This window comes from Myotis myotis, unplaced genomic scaffold (assembly GCF_014108235.1).
Source record: "Myotis myotis isolate mMyoMyo1 unplaced genomic scaffold, mMyoMyo1.p scaffold_m19_p_2, whole genome shotgun sequence".
In the NCBI taxonomy this organism is placed as follows: domain Eukaryota; kingdom Metazoa; phylum Chordata; class Mammalia; order Chiroptera; family Vespertilionidae; genus Myotis; species Myotis myotis.
This window is the reverse complement of record NW_023416324.1, coordinates 101,889,364-101,906,647: the sequence shown is the minus strand read 5'-3', so window position 1 is coordinate 101,906,647 and position 17,284 is coordinate 101,889,364. Positions and strand designations below refer to the sequence as shown.

General features: G+C 42.6%; 1 protein-coding gene across 1 annotated transcript in view; it reads left to right on the top strand.

The window, feature by feature from the left end:
• WNT7A (Wnt family member 7A) overlaps positions 1 to 15,741 on the top strand; it is a 100,203-nt gene extending 84,462 nt beyond the window's left edge. Inside the window, exon 4 of the mRNA XM_036352419.1 lies at positions 12,562 to 15,741. Coding sequence (XP_036208312.1) covers positions 12,562 to 13,041 — 480 coding nt within the window. The 3' untranslated portion in view covers positions 13,042 to 15,741. The remainder of the gene's footprint in view (positions 1 to 12,561) is intronic.
• Positions 15,742 to 17,284: the final 1,543 nt, after the last annotated feature.

Below are 17,284 nucleotides of genomic sequence, written 5' to 3'. Positions count from 1 at the left end.
CCTACAGACCCTTCAGCTCCCTGGCAGCCGACCCACAATCCAGAGTCTTTAAGCACAAAGGGACTCCTGGAAGTGCCCCTGGGAAGCTCAGAAGCTGGTAGCCAGCCTGGCCTCAGAGGGTGGGAAAAGAGTGTGCAAAGAATGATCTTTGTCCCAGACACACTTCCTCTGCTATTGTCCCCTGCCTTAGGGTGAGGGCTTGCTGCCTGTCCTTAATTTCCATCTAGGTGACCAGTCCTGGCCAGGAGAGCTGTGGTTATGCCCAGCTTAATTCAGACATAATGCGATCGCTGAGGCTCTCAAAATGCAGAGTTTTCAGGGTTAATGGGCTGGTATCATCTGATTAGGGGCCCACACAAATACCACCACAGCCTGAGGCAGCCACAGTGGAAGAGGGAGGCAATGTTCAGGGGGCCTCACAAGGGAGCTGGTGCAGATGGTGTGGGAGGCAACTGCACCCAGCCCGACCCAGGAGCCTGGCCTCCGGCACTGGGGCTCAATGCCCAGGGTCCACCTCAATGGAAACATTTGGTATCACACTGCCGGGGTTCTGTTCCAGCATTAAGAAGGGTTCAGGAGATCTGGAGAAGGGGCTGTGTGGAGATTAAATAGTCCAGAGAGGAAGCATAATTTTGAAAAGCATTTGTGGGTCAGAGGAGCCTAGTTTAAAGGAAACTAAGATCTCCTCTTCTCAGGACCCCATGCTTTTTATTAACACAAATTGTCCTGAGGTGAGGCAGAGATATACACTTCAAAGGGTCAGGGTTTTGTATACAGAGTCCATTGTCAAACTGGGGAGAATTAGCCTATGACTGTTCAGGTGTTTGGCCAGTAGGAGGCAATAACATGTAGATTAAGATGCCCTGAGCTGTCTGGCAGCAAACAATCAATTTAATGTATCCTCTTTAGGTTTGGGGAAATGCCATTAGCCATTCCCAACAAGTGACAACATATGTGACTCAGCCCTTGTTGAGTCTCCAAGTTCCATCAACCTTTTGATAAAAGTCTTGCAATTATGACATGCTAGAGTTGGCTTCCAGCATCATACATAGGCAAATACAGCCCATGCTTCGAGCAACTTTTTTGTTTGTTTGTTTGTTTGTTTGTTTGCAAGTGTGGAAGGCCCCCTGCCAAGGAATGAGCTGGCTTTCTTTTAATTTTTTTTATTTTTATTTTTTTATTGCTTAAAGTATTACAAAGAGTATTACATATGTCTCCTTTTTTTTCCCCTCCCTTGACAATCCCCCGGCCTCCCCTACCCCACAGTGTCTTATGTCCATTGGTTATGCTTATATGCATGCATACAAGTCCTTCAGTTGATCTCTTACCCCCCCCCCCCGCCCCCCAACTCTCCTCAGCCTTCCTGCTGTAGTTTAACAGTCTGTTCAAGGCTGCTCTGCCTCTGTATCTATTTTTGTTCATCAGTTCATAATGTCCTTATTATCCATAAATGAGTGAGATCATGTGGTATTTTTCTTTCATTGACTGGCTTATTTCACTTAGCATAATGCTCTCCAGTTCCATCCATGCTGTTGCAAATGGTAAGAATTCCTTCCTTTTTAAAGTAGCATAGTATTCCATTGTGTAGATGTACCACAGTTTTCTAATCCACTCATCTGCTGATGGGCACGTAGGCTGTTTCCAGATCTTTGCTATGGTAAATTGTGCTGCTATGAACATAGGGATGCATATATCCTTTCTGATTGGTATTTCTAGTTTCTTGGGATATATATTCCTAGAAGTGGGATCACTAGGTCAAATGGGAGTTCCATTTTTTTAAATATATATTTTATTGATTTTTTACAAAGGGGAAGGGAGAGAGATAGAGAGTTAGAAACATCGATGAGAGAGAAACATCGATCAACTGCCTCCTGCACACCTCCCAGTAGGGATGTGTCTGCAAACAAGGTACATGCCCTGGACCGGAATCGAACCTGGGACCGTCCAGTCTGCAGGCCGACACTCTATCCACTGAGCCAAACTGGCTAGGGCGGGAGTTCCATTTTTAACTTTTTGAGGAAACTCCATACTGTCTTCCATAGTGGCTGCACCAGTCTGCATTCCCAACAGCAGTGCATGAGTGTTCCCTTTTCTCCGCATCCTCTCTAGCACTTGTCATTTGTTGATTTGTTGATGAAAGCCATTCTGACAGGTGTGAGATGGTACCTCATTGTTGTTTTGATTTGCATCTCTCGGATGATTAGTGACTTTGAGCATGTTTTCATATGTCTGTTGGCTTTCTGAATGTCCTCTTTTGAAAGGTGTCTATTTAGGTCCTTTGCCCATTTTTGAATTGGATTGTTTATCTTCCTTTTGTTAAGTTGTATGAGTTCCCTATAAATGTTGGAGATTAAACCCTTATCAGTGATAACATTGGCGAATATGTTCACCCATGCAGTGGGCTTTCTTGTTGTTTTGTTGATGGTTTCTTTTGCTGTACAGAAGCTTTTTATTTTGATGTAGTCCCATTTGTTTATTTTCTCTTTAGTTTCCAATGCCCTAGGAACTGTATCGGTGAAGAAATTGCTTCAGCATATGTCTGAGATTTTGTTGCCTTTGGATTCCTCTAGTATTTTTATGGTTTCCTGTCTTACATTTAAGTCCTTTATCCATTTTGAGTTTATTTTGTGTATGGTGTAAGTTTGTGGTCTAGTTTCATTTTTTTGCATATATCTGTCCAATTTTCTCAATACCATTTATTTTTTTTATTTTTTTTATATTTTATTGATTTTTTACAGAGAGGAAGGGAGAGAGATAGAGAGTCAGAAACATCGATGAGAGAGAAACATTGATCAGCTGCCTCCTGCACATCCCCCACGGGGGATGTGCCCGCAACCCAGGTACATGCCCTTGACCTGAATCGAACCTGGGACCTTTCAGTCCGCAGGCCGACGCTCTATCCACTGAGCCAAACCGGTTTCGGCTCAATACCATTTATTGAAGAGACTGTCTTGACTCCATTGTATGTTCTTGCCTCCTTTGTCAAATATTAATTGAGTATATTGGTTCAGGTCGATTTCTGGCCTCTCTATTCTATTCCATTGATCTATATGTCTGTTCTCGTGCCAGTGCCAGGCAGTTTTGAGAACAGTGGCTTTGTAATACAGCTTGATATCAGGTATTGAGATTCCCAACTACTTTGTTCTTTTTTTCTTTTTTCTTAAAATTGTTTTATTGCTTAAAGTATTACAAAGAGTATTACATATGTCTCCTTTTTTTTCCCCTCCCTTGACAATCCCCTGGCCTCCCCTACCCCGCAGTGTCTTATGTCCATTGGTTATGCTTATATGCATGCATACAAGTCCTTCAGCTGCTCTCTTACCCTCCACCTTCTGCCCCCCAACAGTCTCCAGCCTTCCCTCTGTAGTTTCACAGTTTGTTGAGGCAGCTCTGCCTCTGTATCTATTTTTGTTCATCAGTTTATAATGTCCTTATTATCCATGAATGAGTGAGATCATGTGGTATTTTTCCTTCATTGACTGCCTTATTTCACTTAGCATAATGCTCTCCAGTTCCATCCATGCTCTTGCAAATGGTAAGAGTTCCTTCTTTATTAGCAGCATAGTATTCCATTGTGTAGATGTACCACAGTTTTCTAATCCATTCATCTACTGATGGGCACTTAGGCTGTTTCCAGATCATAGCTATGGTGAATTGTGCTGCTATGAACATAGGGGTGCATATATCCTTTCTGATTGGTGTTTCTGGTTTCTTGGGATATATTCCTAGAAGTGGGATCACAGGGTCAAATGGGAGTTCCATTTTTGTTTTTTGAGGAAACTCCATACTGTCTTCCATAGTGGCTGCACCAGTCTGCATTCCCATCAGCAGTGCACGAGTGTTCCTTTTTCTCCACATCCTCTCCAGCACTTGTCGTTTGTGGATTTGTTGATGATAGCCATTCTGGCAGGTGTGAGATGGTACCTCATTGTTGTTTTGATTTGCATCTCTCGGATGATTAGTGACTTTGAGCATGTTTTAATATGTCGCTTGGCTCTCTGAATGCCCTCTTTTGAAAGGTGTCTATTTAGGTCCTTTGCCCATTTTTGGATTGGATTATCTTCCTTTTGTTAAGTTGTATGAGTTCCCTATAAATATTGGAGATTAAACCCTTATCAGTGATAACATTGGCAAATATGTTTTCCCACGTGGTGGGCTTTCTTGTTGTTTTGTTGATGGTTTCTTTTGCTGTGCAGAAGCTTTTTATTTTGATGTAGTCCCATTTGTTTATCTTCTCTTTAGTTTCCAATGCCCTAGGAGCTGTATCGGTGAAGAAATTGCTTCGGCATATGTCTGAGATTTTGTTGCTTTTGGATTCTTCTGGTATTTTCATGGTTTCCTGTCATATATTTAAGTCCTTTATCCATTTTGAGTTTATTTTTGTGTGTGGTGTAAGTTGGTGGTCTAGTTTCATTTTCTTTCCTGTAACTGTCCAATTTTCCCAACATCATCTATTGAAGAGACTATCTTGACTCCATTGTATGTTCTTGTCTCCTTTGTCAAATATTAATTGAGCATATTGGTTCAGGTCGATTTCTGGGTTCTCTTTTCTATTCCATTGATCTATATGTCTGTTCTTGTGCCAGTACCAGGAAGTTTTGAGAACAGTAGCTTTGTAATACAGCTTGATATCTGGTATTGAGATCCCACCTACTTTGTTCTTTCTCAGGATCACTGCAGCTATTCTGGGTCTTTTTTTTTATTCCAGATGAATTTTTGGAGAGTTCATTCTAATTCTGTGAAATATGCTGTTGGTATTTTAATGGGAAGTGTGTTGAATTTATAAATTGCTTTGGGCAGTATGGACATTTTAATAATGTTGCTTCTACCAATCCATGAACATGGTATGTTCTTCCATCTATTTATGTCTTCCTCTATCTTTTTTCAACGTTCTGTAGTTTTCTGAGTAGAGGTCTTTTACCTCTTTAGTTAGGGTTATTCCTAGGTATCTTAATTTTTTTGGTGTGACGGTAAATGGGATTGTTTTTTTAGTCTCTCTTTCTGTAAGTTCACTATTGGTGTACAGAAATGCCATAGATTTCTTGGCGTTAATTTTGTATCCTGCTACATTGCTGAATTCATTTATTAAGTCTAATAGTTTTTTGATAGAGTCTTTAGGGTTTTTTATGTACAATATCATGTCATCTGAGAATAAGGACAGTTTTACTTCTTCTTTTCCAATTTGGATGCCTTTTATTTCTTCTTCTTGTCTAATCGCAATGGCTAATACTTCCAGTACTATGTCGAACAGGAGTGGTGAGAGTGGGCATCCCTGTTTTGTTCCTGTTCTTAGGGGAAATGGTCTTAGTTTTTGCCCATTGAGTATGATGTTGGCTGTGGGTTTGTCATATATGGCTTTTAGTATGTTGAGGTATGATCCTTCTATTCCCATTTTGCTGAGAGTTTTTATCAAAAATGGGTGTTGGATTTTGTCAAATGCTTTTTCTGCATCAATTGATGTGACTATGTGTTTTTTTCTTTCAATTTCTTTATGTGATGTATCACGTTTATTGATTTGCGAATATTATACCATCCTTGCATCCCTGGGATAAATCCTACTTGGTCATGGTGTATGATCTTTCCGATGTACTGCTGGATCCGATTTGCTAGGATTTTGTTGAGGATTTTGGAATCTATGTTCATGAAGGATATTGGCCTGTAATTCTCTTTCATTGTGTTGTCTTTATCTGGTTTTGGTGTTAGGGTGATGCTGGCTTCATAGAATGAGTTTGGAAGTGTTCCTTCCTCTTAAAATTTTTTGAATAGTCTGAGGAGGATAGGTTTAGTTCTTCCTTGAATGTTTGGTAAAACTCCCCTCTGAAGCCATCTGGCCCTGGGCATTTGTTTGCTGGGACCTTTTTGATGACTGCTTCAATTTCTTCCATAGTTATTGAGATTTTTAGATTCTTCCTTATTAAGTTTTGGAGGGTTGTATTTTTCTAGGAATATGTCCATTTCCTCAAGGTTGTGTAGTTTGTTGGAGTAGAGTTTTTCAAAGTATTTTTTAATAATCCGTTGTATTTCTGTGGGGTCTGTTGTTATTTCTCCTCTCTCATTTCTGATTTTGTTTATTTGGGTCCTCTCTCTTTGCTTCTTGGTGAGCCTGGCTAGAGGCTCATCAATCTTGTTTATCCTTTCAAAGAATCACCTCTTGGTTTTGTTGATCTTTTGTATTGTTTTTTTGGTCTCTATGTCGTTTATCTCCTCTCTGATCTTTATTATTTCTTTCCTTCTGCTTACACTGGGTTTTTCTTGTTGCTCTCTTTCTAATTCTTTTAGTTGTAGGACTAGGTAATTTATTACAATTGTTTCTTGTGTTGTTTGTTTTTTTTTTTTTTTGCGGTAGGCTTTTAGAGCTATGAACTTCCCTCTCAAGACTGCTTTCGCTGTGTCCCACAGGTTTTGGATTGTTTTGTTTTCATTGTCGTTTTTTGCCATGTTTTTTTTTATTTCTTCTTTGATCTCTCTGGTAACCCAGTCATTGTTTAATAGCATGCTATTTAGTTTCCATGTGTTTGACTTTTTTAGATTGTTTTTATTGTAGTTGATTTCCAGTTTTATGCCATTGTGGTCTGAGAAGATGCTTGATATGATTTCAATCTTCTTGAATTTGAAGAGACTTTGCCTGTGACCCAATATATGGTCTATCTTTGAAAATGACCCATGTGCACTTGAGAAGAATGTATATTCTGTGGCTTTGGGGTGAAATGTTCTGAAGATGTCAATTAATTGCATCTGATATAATGAGTCATTTAGGATTGATGTTTTTACTGGTTTTTTGTTTAGAGGATTTATCCTATGGTGATATTTGGGTATTAAAGTCCCTTATTATGATTGTATTGCTGTCAATCTCTCCCTTGATCTTCTCCAGATGTTTTCTTATGTATTTGGGTACTCCTATATTGGGTGCGTATAAGTTTACCAGAGTTATTTCTTTTTGTTGGATTGCTCCCTTTAGTATTATGAAGTGGCCTTCCTTATCTCTTTTTATGTCCTTCTCTTTGAGGTCTAATTTGTCAGATATAAATATTGCTACCCCAGCTTTTTTTTCATTTCCATTCACCTGAAAAACCTTTTTCCATCCCTTCACCATCAGTCTGTGTGCGTCTTTTTTTCTGAGGTGGGTTTCCTGTTGACAGCAGATATATGGGTCATGTTTTTTTATCTTCTCAGTAACCCTATGTCTTCTGATTGGGGCATTTAATCCATTTACATTTAAAGTTAGTATTGATACATACTTGTTTGTCGCCATTTTTATTCTTTACCCCTGTGTACCTTCTTTGTTTCCTATTTTTTCTTTTTACAGCAGACCCTTTAGCATTTCTTGCATTGCTGGTTTGGTGGTAATAAACTCCCATAGTCCTTTTTTGTCTGTGAAGCTCCTGATTTCACCCTCAATTTTGATTGATAGCCTTGCTGGGTACAGTATTCTTGGATTCAGACCCTTCCTTAGCATGACTTTGTATATTTCATTCCATTCCCTTCTTGCCTGATGTGTTTCTGTTGAGAAATCATTTGATAATCTGATGGGGGATCCTTTGTAGGTAACTCTGTCTCTCTCTGGCAGCTTTTAAGATTCTTGCTTTGTCATTGGTGTTTGCCAATTTAATTATAATGTGTCTTGGCATCGGTATTTTGGGGTTCATTTTGTTTGGGACTCTGTGAGATTCTTGGATTTGTGTGAGTTTTTTCTTTCCTATATCAGGGAAGTTTTCTGCCATTATTTTTTAAAACAGGTTTTCTATTCCTTGCTCCATTTCCTCTCCTTCTGGCACCCCTATTGGGCGGATGTTGTCTCATTTCCAAAGTTCTCTTAGGCTCTCCTCCTGCTTTAAAATTTTTTTTTTCTAGAAGCTGCTATGCTTGGGTATTTTTTCCTACCTCCTCTTCTAGCTCACTGATGTGGTCATCTGCTTCTTCTAGTCTACTGTTGATGCTTTCTAGTGAGTTCTTTATAGCAGTGATGTTATTTTTCGTTTCTTCTTGGTTCTTCTTCATTTCCTCTTGGTCCTTACACATATTGTTGAATTTGTCTTCCATTCTTTTCATCCACCTTATGACCTTTTATCTGAATTCTTTCTCTAACAGGTTGCTTGCCTCCATTGTCTCCATTTCGTTTACTTCCTTTTCTGGTGATGCTTGTTTTTCTTTCGTATGCGGACTGTTTCTTAGTCTCCTCATGATCACTTTCTCCAGGTGTTTGGTTATGTAGTTATCCCTCTGTTTTACGTGAGGAGGAGCAAGGCTTGTTTGAGTCCACGTAGTCGCGCTGCTTGAGATGATCCCTGGATGCCGTGGTTGCAGGGTCTCTGGATGTATACGCTTCCAATATCAGCCACTCAAGATGGTGCAGTCTTCACGGCTGAGCCGGCTGCTCCCCGCTGGCTTTCTTTTGCAACTTTTTTTTTTTTTTTAAAAAAAAAACAACTTTATTGCATTATAATTCACATAATATGCAATGTACTCCTTTTAGCTATGCAGTTAAAAAGATATTCTCAGGTCTGTGCAACCATCACCACAGTCAATTTCAGAATATTTTCACTACCTCAGAAAGAAACTTATTCCCTTTAACAATCACTCCACATTTCCCCAAACTGCTCCCACACTACTAATCCGCCATCTGTCTTTATAGACCTGCCTATTCTGGACATGCCATACAAATGCAATCATGCAAACTTTCTGACTGGCTTCTATCACTTAGTTTAGTGTTTTCAAGTTCCATCCATATAGTAGCAGGTGTCAGTACTTCATTCTTTTTGTGGCTGAATAACATTCCATTTATGGAAAGACCACACTGTACTCATTAGTTGATAGATATTTTGGTTTTGTTTTGCATTTTCCCGATGATTAGTGATGCTGAGCATCTTTCCACATGCTTATTGGCCATTGTACCCATTACATTTTTTATAAGTTGCAAGATATAGCTTACATGAAAAAAAAAGCACAGAGACCGTTTATTTAAAAGAATAATGATAAAGCACCCATATCTAGGAACAGAACATTACCAGAACCCCAGATGATGCCTGGGTGACCTCATAAACTACAGCCCCTTGCCTCCAACTCCAGAGACAAGCACTTTTGGTATTTGTGTCCCTCATCTCTTTACTTTCCATGCATCCCCTCTCTGTGTGCCCTGAAGAGTACAATCCAGTTTTGCCAACTTTTAAATATATATATATATATATATATATATATATATATATATATATATATATTGATTTCAGAGGGGAAGGGAGAGGGAGAGAGAGATAGAAACATCAATGATGAGAGAGAATCATCTATCTGTTGCCTCCTGCATGTCCCCCGCTGGGGACCAAGCCAGCAACCCAGGCATGTGCCCAGACTAGGAATCAAACTGTGACCTCCTGGTTCATAGGTCGATGCTCAACCACTAAGCCACAACAGCTGGGCAGTTTTGCCAACTTTTGAACTGATAAAGATAAAACAATTCTGTGGAAATCTTTCAATTACTTCTTTCCTTCCCTACTGTGTTTCTGAGGTTGACCTCTGTTTGTGTGGCTGGCTGTAGTTGTTCACTGTCATTGCCCTATTGCAGTGATGGCGAACCTATGACACGCGTGTCAGAGGTGACATGCGAACTCATTTTTTTGGTTGATTTTTCTTTGTTAAATGGCATTTAAATATATAAAATAAATATAAAAAATATAAATCTTTGTTTTCCTATGCTTGCAAATATCAAAAAATTCTATATGTGACATGGCACCAGAGTTAAGTTAGGGTTTTTCAAAATGCTGACACGCCGAGCTCAAAAGGTTCTCCATCACTGCCCTATTGTGTCCTGTTGAGTATACATGCCTCAGTTCATCCTTCCTACTATGACGGATAGAAATCCAGATGGTGCCCCGTTTGGCATTATCATAAATACTGCTGCTCTGAGCATCCTGGAGCCTCTTTCCCCTCCACATGAGGAGGTTTCCCCAGGCTCTGCTGCTTGCACTCTTCAGCTTTCTCAGGCTGCTGTGTTTGCACTCAGTTTGTGTGAGTTCTAGGGATCCTGCAGCCTCACCCACACTCAGTAGTGTCAGAATTCATTCTGAACATCTTCCAGCATCTCTTGTTCAAGTCTCTGACCGCACTAAAATCTCAGTCATCCAGGCCGTCATGTCTCAGGAACACCTGCCTGTTCCTGGGTCCACATGCATCACACCTCTGAGCCTCACTCTTTCCCACTTTTCAGGCCAAGGTGGGCTGGCCTGTGGGAACTCTCTTCTCACTGATGATACAGAGGGACATCTGTGTTATTTAGGTGGCAACTCATCTAGCAGCTCCAAGTGTCTGAAGGTCGTATGAGGGTGCTGGCACATAGTATGTGCTCTGTCTCACTAGGTGTCCTGATACCAGAGACTCAACCAGCCAGGATCTCTGTCCCTGAACATTCTGGATGCTTACAACATTGCTGACTTGTTTGATTATAGGTACTCTAGTCAAAACACAGGTAATCTTCCCTTCCTGTTGAGTATATTGACCAAGTATTGGTCACCTCCTCCTGGAAGCAGAACAATTAGTGCTGGGTGGACCCTGAATACAGGTCCATTCTAGGTGACAAATCTCTGTGTCCCCAGCACCCGCATAGGCCCAGGCCCAGAGGCAAAACTAACAATTACTTTTTGAATGTCTGATTTTGTTATAGCATTCTGATTTTTGTTAGAAAAGATAAAATTGCATTTGCTCCATGTTTCAGTGAAGGCAACTGAGCCTCAGAGATGGGGTGTGACAACCCCAAGGGCAAATACCAAGTAAGCAGCAGGGAAAGCATTCACACCCCTCAGCAATAAGACCCTGCCTCTGAATGCCTCAAACACCAGAATGCCTGCTCTAGGAGTCAGCTGAGCCTATTTTTCCCTGTAGATGGAATCATACTAACCTGATAAAGTGAAATAAGATGCTATATATAGAAGCATGTGTATAAGTGATTAATAAATGTTCATTTACTTATTCACTTATTCTTTCACTGTGTAACAAGAAAAAGTATTTTGACAATCTGGATGAAGAACTAGGAATATGACACACTATGACCCAGAAACTATGCTCACTAATACATCCCCATCCCAGTGCCTGCTATACAGTAGCAGCTTAATACTTGTCTATTAGGATGACATCAGGCCAAAGATGATGAGGAAGGAAGAGAAGTTTCAGTTCCAAATATACTTGTTTCCACATTACATAGAGTTAAAAAGAAGGAAAGAAGGGAGGGAAGGAAGGAAAGAAAAAGTAAAAAACAACAACTGAAAACAACCTAAATACCCTGTGCTATGGGGGCTTTGGTAAATGATGTCTCCTCTTACTGCTAGGATATTCCAAAGCTGGGGTCAGCAAAATATGGCCTATGGGCCATCTCTAGCCTACTACCTATGTAGATAAATAAAGATTAAATGTAAACCAGCCATTAATTTTGCCTTTGAACTTCACAACAATGGAATCCTATATTATGTTCTTTCTGGTGTCCAACTTTTTTCACACAACATTACATCTAGAAGATTTGTTCTTATTGTATTAGTAGTTCATTCTTTTTCACTATTATCTAGTATTTCATTGCATGATTATAATTAATTACTATTTATTATTATTCCCATCTATATATGGTGAAACTGCAGTACAGAGATTTAAGGTAAGTTGCCCAAGGACACACAGCAGGTTCATGTTAGATCTGGGACTTAAGCCCAGGGTCCAGAATCTGTGCTCCTCCCCAACTCCCACCCCATACAGTACTGCCTCTCATGCTATGATGGTGGAAGCCCAAGGGGCCTTGGGAACTCAGAAGAAGGGCGACAGCATCCAGCCTGGGAGCCAGGGATAGATGTCAAGGAAGCTTCAATCAGAGCAATGGGTTTCCAAACTTATATGTCCATGGTGTCTGGCAGGTGTCATAGGTGATCAGAGCAGTTGATCTCTGAAAAACCATAACTTAAGGTCAGGTAGGTAATAGGGAGCAGTGAGAACTATGGCAAATTGAAAGATACCAACTCATGAGGAAGACAGCTGCTGGTATAGCTCCAAGTATTATTGCCATATGACAAGGCTGGCAGAGGTTGTGGTGAGCCAGGACACAGCAGGACTACAGCTGGCATTTCTTGCCAGATTCTGTGCCAGGAAGTCAGCACCACTTATTAAATAATTTGACTATCACCTTGGAGTTGCCAGATGCACTTTCTGTTTGCCAAAAACAAAAGAAAAAACAAAATAAATGCACATGGGAGTCTGCCTTTTAAATATTCCTGGTTTTTAAATGTTGGTTCACAAACCATTTTAAACCTGGGCAGGCCAAAGAGAACCTGTGTGTGTTCTGGACTGGCCTGAACTGATCTAAGCGTATCTACAAACCGCACAGGAGTTGGGAAGCAAGGAAGGCAAGTTAGTTCCAGGTGGAAGGCACAGCACAAGGGCTGGAGATGAGAGGAATTTGAATCCAGGCCTGAGTTTCCTGCACCAAAAGAAAAAAACAAAAACCAAACCCAGCTAGTTGGGGCACGGGTGGGCCAGGCTGGGCTGGGTCCTGCGTGCAATGACCTGCGTTGTGCTCTTCCCCACCCACTCCTGCAGATCCTGGAGGAGAACATGAAGCTGGAGTGCAAGTGCCACGGCGTGTCAGGTTCCTGCACCACCAAGACCTGCTGGACCACGCTGCCACAGTTCAGAGAACTGGGCTATGTGCTCAAGGACAAGTACAATGAGGCTGTACACGTGGAGCCTGTGCGCGCCAGCCGCAACAAGCGGCCCACCTTCCTGAAGATCAAGAAGCCACTGTCATACCGCAAGCCCATGGACACAGACCTGGTGTATATCGAGAAGTCACCCAACTACTGTGAGGAGGACCCAGTGACGGGCAGCGTGGGCACGCAGGGCCGCATCTGCAACAAGACAGCCCGCCAGGCCAGTGGCTGTGACCTCATGTGCTGCGGCCGTGGCTACAACACTCACCAGTACGCACGGGTGTGGCAGTGTAACTGCAAATTCCACTGGTGCTGCTATGTCAAGTGCAACACCTGCAGCGAGCACACCGAGGTGTACACGTGCAAGTGAGCCCAAGACCACACTGCATGCGCCCTCAAGTCAGGTCCACTGTAGGGAGGACCAGTGTCCAGCTGCACTTACCCTGAAGGTCACTTCCCAGATCTCCATAGGGAACTGCAGGAATGCTGAGCTTGTCTTTCCTGCTGTGGAGGCACCTGCGCAGTTTCCTGCAGACACTTTGGGGAAAGGGCTCTCCAGAGCCCCTAAGCATTCTAGTCCATTCCCAGCCTGCTCTGCCCTACCCCAGACACTGCCTGGGCCTCCTCGCTGCAGCAGAGCCTCGCACAGCAGGAACCCTGGATCCTTGGGCCTCATCATAGCAATATTTAACAATTTTGATTTTAAAAATAATATTAATTTATTTAATTAAAAAGAATCCTTCCACCTCATTGGGATCCGTTTTCTGCAAAGTGGACTGATTGCTTTCTTTGCAGGAAGATTTTGTCACTGGGACAAGGAACAAACTAGAACTGTACATAATTATTCTTTATGCAGATATTTCTACTAGTTGATTCTCTAAGTATCCCCTGCACTAGATGTTTAAGTACAGAGCAGATGATATATATATATATATATATATATATATATATATATATATATATATATATATTTAAGCTGATCCAAGTTTGGAGATGTTTTTCACAATACATTTCCCATCCTTTAGTCCTCCCCAACTCACACTTCACCATTAGAAAAATCCAGTTTGGAATAAATAGAAAGAAGAAAGATAGTAATAAAAGCACCCAGCAATTTTCATCTTTTGGAAAGTGAGCCACTGGATAGGAGAGAATGTTTTGTAAGAGACTATTTTTATATGAACATTTTATTTATTTTGCATTTGGCTGTATCATTCCGTCACCTGGGCTTCTTAATTCCAGGACTTGCTCTGTGGTAAGGAGGGGAAAGGCCTGGGTGTGGAGTCAGAGGACCCTCACACAACTGGGTTTTCAAGTTCTGTTGATCAAATGGGCAAAAGTAGCCATGGATGCCTGGGCTGTCGTGTCATTGGTATTACCTGGGAAAGGAATTAGACCTCCAGTCTCAGCCTATTAAGTTCAGGCTTTAAGAGCAAGGTCACTGAGCAGTGACCTCATGATTAGCCATTTGGTGGGCAGGTGTGTGCATTGGGACCAACACAGGGACTTGGTCATGGCCACTTGGTAGAAGCCAGCTCAGGGAACTCCTCACCAGAATGCTTCTGAATTGCTGAGTGCCCTGGGGGATAGGGGTGAGGCATAGACCTCAGCTAAAAGGCAAAAAAGCTGGGGTGAGAGGTCCCACGAGCAGCTGGGTTTCCTGGATGTCACAGCCCCAGGGTAGACTGTCAGAGAGAGGGATGCACGAGGCCTCTCTGCCCTGGGTCCCCCTTCTTCCAGTGCCTCTGTACTTGGAAAGCTTTCCTTAAGGAGGCCGTGGGTGTTCTGCATCCGTGTGTGTGTGTGTGTGTGTGTGTGTGTGTGTGTGTGTGTGTTTGCATGCGCGCACACACACTCGCGCTGCAGCTTTAGGGAGTCTTGGGACAGTCGTGTGACTTTGTGCTTTCAGGTGTCTCTTGTGTGCTCCTGTGTGTACCCAACTATCTCTGTTTCTCTCCATCTGTGTGCCTGAAAGATTCAGGGTGGTGTGTGCATGTGTGTGTGTGCCTGTGTATCTCTACAGGGCAGGGTTGATGGTGTTGAGTCAAACTATAGGGACCTTTGGCAATTGTGTTGAGTCACAAAGAGATGGCACTTCTGAACTCTATGCCCACAGGTACCTCTGAGATCACAGCCCCATGGCCCCATAAACTGGGAGCCTCTCAATGTCTAGGCTGTATTGGACACTCCAGTGTCAGCACTGGGCCTGGATCACAGCATAGACAAATAAAATGGCTGGACAGTTGGTTGATTTCTTCCCTTGGACATTTTTTTTCTTCTTTATTTGGGTATCAGGATGGGTAGGCATGAAGGAATGAGTGCATGGGTGGATGGGTGAATGAATGGGTGAGTGGGCAAGTAGGCAAGTGCGTGGGGGGGCAGTTAATGGGTGAGGGAAGAGAAAATGCAGAAGTTTCTTGAAGTCTCCATGTCACGGTTTATCTCTGCCTCAGAAGCCTGCAGTGTCCACCATGAGCAAAGAGGCTTCTTAAGCCTTCAGCCCCTCTGCTCCCGACTGGCCTCATAGCACCTGAGAGTGAAGGAGATTCTGATCACCTCCCAGAGAGGCTCATTTAATGTAATCGCATAAACATGGTTTCAGAAGCCACTCCATGTCTTGTTTAACTGTACAGATGAGGAGTGGGCCTGGCAGGGGGCAGCTGGGCTTGTGAGAAGAATGGCCAGGTCAGCTGCCAGCCTATCACTTGGCTCCTTAGTACACTGTTAGTTTCAAACGTAGGGACCTGCCTCCCCCCAAAGGTGCCCAGCTAAGCTGTGCTCTGAGCCTCAGTTTCTCCATCGCAAAAGTGGAATAAAAATACCTACCTCACAGGGGTGTTGTGAGGGTCCTTCCAATAATGATTGTATGGCACTTTGAGTTTCAAAGCAATGGATGGATGCTAAGTATTATTATTATTAATTATTATTGTTGCTATTAATACTATTCTCTCCATAATGATAATATTCTTAAAACATAGCTTATAAGAATACATATTTTGCTCTGTGTTAGGCAGAGATATCCCCCCTTTGTTTTACTCCTAAAGTGGCTTTTCAATAAAATTGCCATTAAAAAGACAAAAATCTTAAGAGACTGAAACAAAAAACACAACAGCAGAAAGTCCAGGACTATAGTTTGGAAAGCTCAGGGTCCAGGTGGATAACAACTGAGGGAAGTGAGCTGCTCAGTGTAAGCCCATTGGAGCTGCATGAAGATGTGGGCATCCTCATAGTCAGACCCGCTGATTTTTCTTTAAGCCTCACCCGAGGATATGTTTTTACTGATTTTTAGAGTGGGGCGGGGAGGGAGAGAGAGACAGAGAAACTTTGATGCAGGATGGAAACATCAATCAGTTGTCTGCTGTATGTGCCCCAACCAAGGATTGAACCTGCAACCTATGTATGTGCCCTGACCAGGAATTGAACCCACAAGCTTTTGGTGTACAGAATGATGTTTCAACCAACTGAACCACTTGTTGGGGAAGATCTCCTACTTTTTTAATATGGAGCAAAACAGGATTGCAAGCTGAACTTGCCTTTGTGCCTCCAGTGTGCAGCCTCTGACTTGGACCAAATCTCTTGTTTTAGAGATGGAGAAACTGAGGCGCAGAGAGGGACAGGACTTTTGCAAGGCCATGTAGCAAGCCCAGCAGAGGGAAGACAAAAACAGGACTTATGCCTCCCGGAAAGGCCAACAGAGTGCATCCCTGAGGCAACAAAATAATGTGGAGAGGTGGGATGGGAGGGATGAAATTCCTACTGGTTCAGACTACCACAGGGTGGGGCAAAAGTAGGTTTATAGTTCTAAGTACACAAAGCACAGAGTTTATTCTTGATTATTATTTATTAATCATTGTATTGTTTTTCATATGAACAACTGAAAATCTACTTTTGCACCACCCTGTATGTGTTCTCAGGTGTGTGTGCAAATACACTCATGTCCTTCTGGACTTAAGTTTAGAACTAATTCAAGGCTCCACTGGGTGATGGGTCTGTGCTCTCAACCACTCTGTAGGGGGTGCCCTGGCAGCCAGCCAGTGGAATCCCCCAAACTCCCATTCTCCTACCCACACCCCTTCAATCAAGGAAACCCCTTAGCAAGACCCAGGTCAGGAGAGTCCTGGGTTGACCTGTTTCTCTACCCAAGGTAGAGCTGTCCCTTGCAATCTTCAAGGCAAGTTTGTGATGTGTTTCCTGAGACCCTAGGAGGGCTCCATCCCCACTTACAAATGAGGACCAACCTCAGGGAAGCAAGTGCCTTCTTCAAGACCCCAGCCCCATGAAATGGGAAACAGGCTGCAGTCTGGTTGTCTCACATCAGCCTATGGTCCTGAGCCTTCTGTCACCTCTAACAGAAGCTTAATAAAGAAAGAAAAGGCAGTGGGTCACACAGGGCATCCAAGTCTGATACAGATCGTCATTGCCCACTTTTCCCCACCTTACTGAATGCATCCAACAGGCCACCAAGTCCTGGCATTTCTTCCCAGGGCATTGCACAGCCCACCCACCTTCCTCACCATCTGGCCACCATTGTCTCTACCTAGAAGAATGCCCACCTCCTCCCAGGCCTCCCTGCCTCCACTCATGCCTCCTCAAATCAGCCTTTCAAGCTCTGGCTA